The 11054-nt window shown below is 37.2% G+C and overlaps 1 protein-coding gene across 2 annotated transcripts in view; it reads left to right on the top strand.

Annotated features, from left to right (window-relative positions):
* Window positions 1–11054, top strand: part of ANTXR1 (anthrax toxin receptor 1) — a 112277-nt gene that overhangs the window by 77436 nt on the left and 23787 nt on the right. For both annotated transcript variants that reach the window (XM_023533836.1, XM_023533837.1), the window contains exon 10: window positions 6499–6597. In XM_023533836.1, the coding sequence (XP_023389604.1) occupies window positions 6499–6597 (99 nt within the window). The remainder of the gene's footprint in view (window positions 1–6498; window positions 6598–11054) is intronic.

Here is an 11054-nt window from a genome sequence, read left to right as displayed (position 1 = left end):
TCACTCTGCGAATGACTTCCCCTCACTGGCCTCCAGTGCCACCTTTGGTGTGGAGCCCACCCAGGTCTGTCAGCTCTGTGCCGACAGTTGCATTCCCCCAAGGCAATGATCTCAGCTGGCTTTCAGCAACAACTCAACAACACCCGTGGTTCTGACAGCAAATTGAGCTCTGAGAGAGGTAGAGAGATAATACACTGGGTGGATGACAAAACCGAGATCCAACATGATCTTTATACGTTGAGCTGCAAATAACAAAGTGAAAGTTAATGGAACAAATAGCAAATGTTGAGCTTGGATTCAAACAGCCAGTTTCACATACAAGCAGATTCATATGGGGAAAAAGAAAAAACAGAAAAGCGTAGCTATCTTGATAGCCAACAAGAATGCCTCTGACCAAAAAAAAAAAAGGCTGATGTAATATTAGGGTGCCTCAATAGCCATCCAGTGTCCAGGTCAAGAGAGTTAATTCTATGCCCTATTTCAAGTTCAGACCATGGTTCCATATTTTAAGAATGGCATTGACAAAGGTGTGTCCTTAGGTGAAGAGGTGATAGACCTGGAAACCATCACCAGAATTTATAAACTCGTAGCCTACAATCCCTATCTGGTCTACGCATACGTTCTTTTTGATCCACACTGCTTTTTTAAAAGAAACCTCAAATAATTGCTAATACTTAAAAATCTGATTTCACCTAAAAATTCGGATTTTCATTCCTTCTTGAAAAATCACATCTAGAACACTGGGCCTGTATTTATTGCAAGAAAATAAATTCCCTTTAAAAGTATGTACTCTTTCCAGTTCACCATACCGCTTGCTCACCACTCCCTATTATCACCCAATACTCAGGCCAAGCATAAGATTGCCATTTAGCATGGAGCTTCTGTCACTGTATTTACAGCCCCTGTTCTAAAACAGAAGCAGAGAATTAAACTTGCTGTGTGGAGAGCCTTTATAGCACCTTGGACATTATCTGCATTTAAATAATTCTGCTTGCCTTCCAATACAGACTCTTTTTAAAAGTTCCTAATTAAATACATTTGCAGATTAGGCTGTGTGTAATGAGAATTGATCCACTGTTAGACTGGCCCTGCCTAGTGTAGCTCCTCTCTAGAAAATGCACCCTGTTGCCTAAGCACAGTTTTCCTCTGATCCCACTCAGCTGGCTGCAAACTTGAATGGCTCTCAATGTACTATGTAGGCAAGTGTTCCAGGAAAGAACTAATTGGAATCAAGTGTGCAACCTGCCAACTGCTCCACATTTGAAGTTTTTGTATGCCAGAAATGGAAGATTTTAATTAGCTCCTCACGTTATCATTTCAGAAGCAGTCGTATTATTCCTTCTGTGTTGTTTCCCACCGTTTGTAATAAAACTGGATAAAGTATCACAAAAGAAAGGTAGTTTTAGGCTTCATGTTTTCCGTTTGGAAATTAGGTGCTTAAAACAGATACATTTAAGCAACATAAACGGTGATTTTATTTCTTTCTTTTTTCATTGTTTTTCAAAGCACTCATGCCTGGCTTTTAAGTACCTCTTCTGGATGAATTGTTTAATTCTCTGCTTCAACTTCCTGTTCATTTAAAGATATTTCTGTTTGAAGAGGAACTCTCATACACTGTGGTGGGAATCTAAAATGAAACAATCACTTTGAAAAAGAGTTTTTACAGTTTATTAAAAAATTAAACACACACCTACCATATCACCTGGCCATTCTACTTCTAGGTATTGTAATAATACAAGAGAGAAAAAAAATCAATGTCCAGACAAAGACTTCCATACAAATGTCTATAATAGCTCTATTTTATTAGCCAACAACTGTGAACAATTCAAATGTTTATCAGCAGGTAAATGGATAAAAAAATTGTAATTTATCCATACAATAAATAATACTCAATAATAAAAAGGAATAGACTATCCATAAATCTCAGTATAATTATGGATGAGTCTTAAAATAATCATGCAGAGTAGAAGAAGTTAGACAAAAAAAAATTACTTACTGCGTGATTTCATTTACATAAAATCTTAGAAAATGAAACAAATCCATAACAACAGAGGGCCAATCAATGGTGGTGGGGAGCAGCAGGAGGGAGAAATTACAAAAGGACACATGGAAACTTTTGAGGGTGATAGATGTGGTCACTTTTTTACTTGTGGTATTGCCCAATGATTATAAACATATATGTCAAAATGTATTAAGCTATATACTTTATATGCAAGTTATTTACCTCACTAAAGCTGTTATAAATAAATAGCTATAAAATTTTTAAAGTTCTAGAATAATTTAGGCATCAGAAAGCATTTAATATACATTAGTCTGTATATTATATTTTAGATGTTACATTAAGCATCTAATAGAGGAGCAAATTCAAACTCACTTATGAGATGAAATATCATTATCAATAATTTTTCAGAAAAGTCTTGGGTGACCAGAGTAAATGGAGAATATACAGATGTGCCATTTCCAGATACAATGAACGATTGTCAGTCTTTGTTGAGGTCCTTTCAAAGTTATGTGTTCCACATTTCAAAAAAAAAAGGAAAAAGAAAAGGAGAGAACAGAATGAAATAAGTTTATCAAACTATTCGCTGACCTTAATTTTTTTTAATTGAGCTAAAATTCCCATATCTAAAATTTACCCTTGTAAAAAGTACAATTTGGTGGTTTTTAATATATTCACAAATGTGTACAACCATAACCACTCTCTCATTTCAGAATATTTTCATCGCCCAGAAAGAAAGTCAAAGCAGTCACTTCCTACTTACCCCTTTTTTGCAGCCGGGCAACCACCAACCTATTTTCTGTCTCTATGGCTTTGCTACTCTGGACTTTTCGCATGAATGGAATCATGCAACATATGGCCTTTTGTGCCTGGCTTCTTTCATTTAGTATAACGTCTACAAGATTCATCCATGTATTAGCAGAACTTGATAGCTTTTTATGAGTGAATAATATTCCATTGTCAGACTTCCATAGTGATCACTTTTGGACATTTGGTCTGTTTCCACTTTGGGCCTATGATGAATAATGCTACTCTAAACATATATGTACAAATTTTTACGTAGAACTACATTTTCAGTTTTCTTGGATATATATACCTAAGGGTGGAATTTCTGGGTCATAAGGTAATTCTGTGTTTAACTTTTTAAGGAACTACCAAACTATTTTACAAAGCAGCTATACTGTTTTACATTCCTACCAACAATGTATGAGGGCTCTAATTTTTTCACTAACACTTGTTATTGTCCATCCGTTTTATTATAGCTATTGTAACGAGTATGGAGTGATAGTTTATTGTGGTTTTGATTTGCCTTGCTCTAACAACTAATGATGTTGAACATCTTTTCATTCATTAGCCTTATTAATTCGCAGAAAATAAAAAGGATTAGATCTGACTGGTACCTGAAAAATGACCACTTTGTCCTTTTCTTTTATTCCCATTCTATACCAAGATGTCATTTATTTATTCATTCAATGAACTTATATTGAGACTGACTCAGCCTTGGGTCAGACACAGTCAAAATTTCTGAAGATTTAGAAATGATGGCCTCTATGATCAGGAAGCTTAAATTATAATCGAGAATAAATAAGAGAGACAAAAGAATTGTAATGAACGTATGTCTTAAAGATACTTTTAAAATATGTACCTTCAAAAGATTAGATCAAAGACCATTTTCAAGTAGAAATTCCTTCCTAAAGTCCTACAATTCCTAGCCACTTCTTGTAAGAGCTGTAACTCAACATGCAAATTGCGTAAAAACACTTAGCTGTACATATTTTGAAAGGTAGGGGTCAGGGCTTTGTGGATAAACGGAGTTAAATCGGTATGTCCTGGTTCTGGAGTGTCCTGGCTCTCCGCTGCTGGCTCATTCATCTGACGGATTTTGTTACATAACTGCAGCGTGTGAACAGCTGACGTTCTAGTTGGGCTGCCGAGTCAGATGTCTGGGCTCCTCTGGAAACCACATGTGCTCTCCGACAGGGAAAGGGCACCAGGCGCCTCCCCTCTGCTGTGCTTCCCACAGCATCGCTTCCTCCACCTTCTTCTCAGTCCTAGCGGGTAAAATTGTTTGGTTTCCACCGGTGCCACATCGTGGGTTCCTGCTGTCTTTCTTCCTAAACACCCTGAGGTCGGGCCAGGCTGACGTGTGGGCAGCCTCTTGTACGGAGGGCTCAGCAGCTGAACTGGTAATGCGAGAGCATGTTAGAGAAGGGACCTCAGCGTGCAGTCTGCATTTCCAGAGTCTTCTCTCCCTCCATCGAGCTTTGAGGAAATGAGACGTAGGCACAGAAGTGAGGCAGAAAACATTTTGAATCAGCAAAAGCATCTAACGGCAGATTTCTGGAGGTCTAGCATTCAAACTAAAAACGGAAATAGGTTTCTATAGGCTTAATCTGAGTAAATAAAATACACTAAGATACTTCCACGCTTTTGTTGAACCAACGACATCATCAGTCACATGCCAGGTGGACATCTAAAGAAAACCATTAAGTCCATCTTTTTAAACTTAGCAATTGTGTGTAAGCATCAACATGCATATAAAAAACCTTAATATTCATAGGACTTATGGTCCTGAAAGACCACGTGCCCATGACCTTAATTAATATACTTTAAAACCAAGGCAATGAATACTTGGATACAAGTTTTGCTGCTTAGCAATTACATGACCTTGGGCAAGTCAAATTCCTTATTGTTGAGGTCAAAATCTCAAATTCCTTATTGTTGAGGTCCATTATACTTGTAAAAAGCATTCTGTTCTAATTTGTACGCTTATGGCACACTCAGTGCCTCTGGGTTCTTTTACTTCGGTTTTGGTTTCTTGCTTCCCATTCAGCAAGATCCACTTTTCTGCAAAACGGACAAATCTGCCTAAAATAAAAATAAAATAAGCTTTGAAAAAACCCACAGTGTCCATCTCTAAATTAGTCATGTGTCATAAGACAGAGGATCCATTTTAGCATAATGGTAAAGAGCATAGTGACTGAGTTCTAAGTGCGGGGCATTTGATGCCTGACGGACCTGGATTCCAGTTCTGATTCTGACAACTACGAGCCATGTGACCTTGGACAGGTTATTTAAACTCACAAAGCTCAGGTTTTTTCATTTGTACCTACCTGGGCTGTGGGCAGTTTTAAATGACATTAGACATATACAATGCTGAGCCAGAACCTGGCGCACAATGAGGGAACAATTAACATCAGCTATTATTTTCTTGACAAACATGATCTCTAAATTAGTTTCCCAGGAATTAAGGTGACCATACACTCATGATATTTATTAAGGTTTGAAAGAGTCCCATGTGCTAGTCCTCTAACTCCATTCTTCCTCCAACAAAAATCTCCACTTGGATAGCAATTTACAGTTGAAGATCCACTTTCACAAATACTGCATTTTTTTTTCCTCTGACTTTTTACTGATTTCTTTTTTTTTATATGCCACACGGCATTATCCCATGCCCAGCTTTATACACAAAAGGATGAGAAAAGAAAGTAGAGCACTGACTATTAGTTACTAGCAAACTTAAGCAAATGTTCCTAAACATTTAACTAATGAATTGACAAGGGCTATTCCCAACCCCCCTTGGTAAGACTATTGTAAAGAACCATTATTTACTTTATAATGATTTTATTAAAGCATTAATTCAATATGCATCATTCCAACATGAAATTAATGTACAGGGCTAGAGAACTTGTGAGATATATTTTCTCTTCTATTCAGAGAGAGGTGAATACTAACTACAATAAAAGGGCCAACAGCATTTCAAACAGGTTAATGTTTGACAACTAGCTGCTGATAAGCAAGACTTTGATTTATTGCAAAGGACAATTATTCCCACATAACACTAGCTATTATTACTGTGTGCCCAGCAGACACAGGAGGGCCAAAGCCAGTAACAAACAATTTCCAACCTAAAGAAAAGTTTTTCTGGTTGTGGAAGGAAAGACAAAAGAATAACACCAGCCAGTACATAATCACATGCTACGTTGTTCAAAACAGAAGGGGAATGCCATAAGGCAATGGTTTTCAAAAAATATTAGGCACCTTGAGCTCTAAAGAAATCCTTTTGGTGGCATTCTATATGTAAAAAAAATACATGAGAGTTGTTGAGTTGATTGAAGAAGTGGAGGGTCCCTCCCCTGTGGCCCTAGGATGCAGAGATCACAGTTTTTAAAACTGAGAGGACTTGAGACGTGGGTAAGATTTGAATGACAGAAAGAGGAGAGCATGACAGTCCAGGTCAGAGAAATAGCAAGAGCAAAGGCAAGAAGGTAGGAATTCAAAGTAAGAAGCTGTATGCCTGCCTAGTGGTCACCTAATGAGAAAGAGATGGGAAGTACGTGGCAAGACACCCACATGGTGGCTTTGGATTTCCAACCTGAACTAATTTTCAAATATTTTAAGCCTGGTGAAATAGTTAAATGCACTAAATCAGGGCAAATGGGAAACCTAAGTTTAATGGCCTGCAGTCAAATCACGTGTCTTGTCATTATTTGTTTCAGAATCATTTCAAGTAGTCGTGAGAGGGAACGGCTTCCGACATGCCCGCAACGTGGACAGGGTTCTCTGCAGCTTCAAGATCAACGAGTCAGTCACGCTCAGTAAGTTCTGGCAGCCTTTATGGCTTTCTTCAGCCTGCTCAGGGAGGGAATGGCCGCCCATCTTCGGGCAGGGTCACAACCAGGAAACCATACAGAGAGAGGTCTACCCTGCTGGAAGAGCCTCCAGCAAGGGCAAAGGCAGCAGGGTGCTCATTTCCTAGTCCACCAACATGTGTGCTAAGTTACGCCCTCTCAGGTGTTAGTGTCAGTGCTGGTTCGTGAAGACTTACAAAGTTTGACATTTCTCAACAAAGTATTAGGGACTCTCAAGCACAAGAGTGAAAAATAGACGGTCTAAACTTATTGATTCTGAATAAAGCAAAAGCCAAATTGTTAGGCTTGCATGTGTAGATTCTCGAATTTTTTTTTAGTCTGGATGATTCTTTCTTGGAGTAGCCAAGAAACTCTCATCATGGTGAATACCTGACATGAAATACAGGAATATGAAAGTAAAACTAAGTGCATTTCATGCAAAAAAAAAAAGGAATTATCATAACATTGGCACTCTCACAGGACATTTGTAGCAGGCAAGTTCTTAATTTAAAGACATGTGTGATTCATGTCTCTGTCCAGGAGACTTGGGGAAGTCTGATTATAAAAGGACAGATGGCCAAGAGCCCTGGTTATTATTTACATCTGGCATCCATCACACAGATAATTATTGATTCAGTATCTGCAGTGATGAAATAGTAATATACAGCATTTTCTACAGTGCTGTGTCCTTTTAAATGCTTCACATCTTTTTGCCACAACAGCCCTGGGAGATAGAAAGAGAAAGGAGGACACTCACAATGATTGACGAGCCACCTACAATAGTTTTGTCCTCCTGATAGTAGATACTACCCTATCTCTAAAAAGGAAGAATCAAAGGGTATGATTTTTTTCCTCCTTACCATCGTAAAACCCTCCTGAATATTTAAACAGAGATATGTAGTGGCTTCCTTACAAACATCTGGAATTCCTGGCCTTGGAATAATCGCAAACATTTGAAACCTTTAGTTAGTTTTCTTAGTACTTGGAAATATTTTCACGTCTCCAAAAAGTATTTGCTATTTGAAAACATTTTGAAATATCCCTGAGTAATCACACTGTGAAAGTTGGGTGTGTGCCCTCTACAGAGTTCTTTTTTTTCCCTTTCTATTGTGATGTCGCTCAAGTCCACCTTCCCTCTCTCCTTAACCAAAATCTCAAACCTAAGATCAGAAACTCTTGAGAGTTAAACTCAAAGACATCAACACCTTCCATAGAAGGCTTCCCGAATGAGTGAGCCTTCGGAGCAACCCCTCTCTGAAGATGGATGTAAATGGGGTGTAGTGTTACCATTGCTTCACTACAGAGATGCTGCATTGGGATAACGTGAAATGCAAATTCACTATGGATTTGTAGAATAACATTCTAAAAGCCTATTTTCCAGTTTCTCCATGAAAGTTTATTTCTTGGGAAGCAAGCCCATCCTTTCTCCCTCTTCTCTTCCTCTCCTAATATATACCTGCAAACACCTGCATGGCTCTCTACCTCATCCATGTACGTAAAGAAGTAAAGGCTGTTGGAGTAGGGATTTGGCACAAACTACAAACCTAAAGTGCTTCCAGTACAGTGCTGACAGTTTGGAGAAGTGGAAGGCAGTGACTCAACCATATTACATACTGCAGGCAACACTTAAACGCAAACATGTGGTCATTAAAAAGAACTAAGGGTGAAATGTTGGAATTTGAAAAAAAAATCCTTTATTTATTAATTCACCTGTTCATGTCCATTCAGCAAATAATATGAACAAGAAACTATGGAAGGCAGTAAAGATAAATACATTTTTAAATGCAATATATTCAAACCTACATCCATCCTAACCTACAGCACTCCTACCATCAACTTTATGCATGTAAAAGTCTCTACTGAGTTATCCCTGTAAAAGAAAATAAATTTATATTCCTTTACTTTTCCCATTCTCCTTTCCCATCTCTGCATCCCAAGTTTTAAAATGCTATCTATTTTCATTTTTACAGTACATATTTCCTCTTTCAAGATTTTTTCCTAAACACTGCCTTAAATTTTGTAACAAAAAAAAACATAAGTGCTATTATTAATCAGAAAAAGACTAATCGAAGGCCTAATAATGAAGCTAAGACTGTTGTAGCTCTCCAGCCTGTTCAAATGTGATACAGGACTCGGAGTTGTCAACAAATAACACAGTAGCAGGTTATATGAAACAAAAACTGTTAAATATAAAAGAAAAAATTGAAAATGTATATTTATAGTGACTTTGAATGGATAATAAAAAATGAACACTATATAAACCTTTTTAAATGGCTATGAAAAGGTTTTAAAAGGTTTAAAAAGGTTTAAAAAGGTCTGCAGGTCGTGATCCTAATGCTGTTGCAAATCCAGGACACTGGCCTGTACAAGATAGTGAGCAAGCGCAGTAGGCTCCAAAGGGCTATACCACACTTTAAATGGGGACTGGAAAAGATGCTCAGTGACTCAAGGCAGGGGAATAAAGGTAAGATGTTATACCACCCAAAATGTGCCCGTGACCATCCTGATCCCTGTGGTTCTGGCAGAGACAATGAACATCCAACCCAACCTACAGCACACCTACAGTCAACAACCCTCTCTAAAAATGGGCTCATGGCACCAAGTGGCAAACAATGTGAAGATGGATGGAACAAACAGGAGAACAAGCAAGAAGAGAGGACTAGAGAACAATTTCAAAGAGAATGTATAATAAATACATTTAAAGTGTGTAAAGAAATAAAACATACCAGAGGGAAAGAACATTCAACAAAGGCAGATTTGCAGGATAACCTAGTTTGAATTCTAAATTTGAAAAAGTTTATTTGCTGGAATACAATTTAATAGACGGATTAAGCAGTGTGATTAGACATAGATGAAGATGAAATGTATGACCTGGAAGAGAGGTACGAAGATATCCCACCCCTACCAGACCCAGATGTTTTTCACTCAAGTTTTATCAGACTCGAAGGGACAAAGAGCTCGTATCTGATATGGGTCTAAGTATTTTCACCATAAGCATCTTTGCTGTTAACGTCTTTGCCAAAAGCATTTCACTGCAAACATTACACAATTAATTGGCAGTAAGGCAATTTTACCGTAAAAGAAAAACAACTGGTTGACCGTTTGGTGTACATTTGGCAGGCTTAATGTATTTAAGCTAGTTGTCAGTTGGTTTCATTTCTCCATTGACGAAGTTCTCGCAGTTATTCCCATGTAAATATATAAGATTTATATTATATGTAAATCTTAGCCCTCATAATGATCTAAACACTGAGGAATAGACATGGTGGTCTTAAAATAGTGGATGACAACAACTGCTATGAAGCCAGATCGCAAAGCTACGTGTAAAGCCAGATTACATACTATACTAGAAAATGATCACATATCAGTGTGCAAATTCTTTAGTAAACACAGTCATCCCTCCCACCCATCAAAACCCAAAGATTACCAAGCTATGGCACATAGAAAAGAGATGGCTACTAATTCACAATCTTCAAGAACATAAATTAGCGATTCTTTAATTGGAAACTCATATCTCTCTTAAGCAAAAAGAAATTGCAGCAAAAAAGAAAAAATTGTATGCCAGATGAGGAGACAAAACAAGCAAAAATTTTTAAAAAGTATAATTCTCTGAACAAAAGATTTCTAAGACAGTGTATTTTCATTTTTCACAATAAAATCTTTTTTATTTTGTAAGTAATTTTTCATATTTCATTATGTTTTTTTAATGTCCCTTTTCACTTTTTATTATTTTTATATTTTATGGTGAAATTGCCTTACAGCCAATTAGTTGTACAGTGAAAATGTTTGTGGTGAAGGTGCTCACAGCAAAGATGTTACGGCAAACACGCTTATGGCGAAAATACCAGACGTGAGCACAGGCGCTGGAACAAACCACCCAGGAAAAGAATTCTGGCTTTGCCTTAAAGCTGTGTGACTGTGGCAGGTTATTGAACATCTCCATACCTTAACTTTTCTATCTGTAAAATGAGTGCGACAATAATAGCACCTCTACTGTAGATTATTATGAAGTTTAAATGTGGGAAGTGGACTTAGAACAGGACCTGACACAGTAAGCAATCAATCAATGTTAGCTGCTGGCATTAACTTATTACAATCATTATCACTATTATTAAATGGTGTAGCAACTATCATAAAAACATCAATTATCTTCAAATTAGTATTTACTTTTAATACAATCCCAGTGAAAATTCTGATGGGACTTTTTAAGTTAACAGAATAATTCTAAAGTGTATATGGAAGAATAAACATTTAAGAATAGCCAAGACAAATGTGGAAACTTACCTTAGCCAATTTTAAGATGTATAAAAAAGTAATTGAAATAATGTATGACTGGTGCCACAAAAGGAAAGCTGAGCATTGAAACAGGAAATACAAAGTCCATAAACAGAGCCAAACACTTATGTTAATTTAGTATAAAATAA

The sequence above is a fragment of the Pteropus vampyrus genome, unplaced genomic scaffold (genome assembly GCF_000151845.1).
Source record: "Pteropus vampyrus isolate Shadow unplaced genomic scaffold, Pvam_2.0 Scaffold113, whole genome shotgun sequence".
Taxonomy (NCBI): Eukaryota; Metazoa; Chordata; class Mammalia; order Chiroptera; family Pteropodidae; genus Pteropus; species Pteropus vampyrus.
Note: the sequence above shows the minus strand (reverse complement) of the source record. Positions and strands in the feature narration are given on the sequence as shown.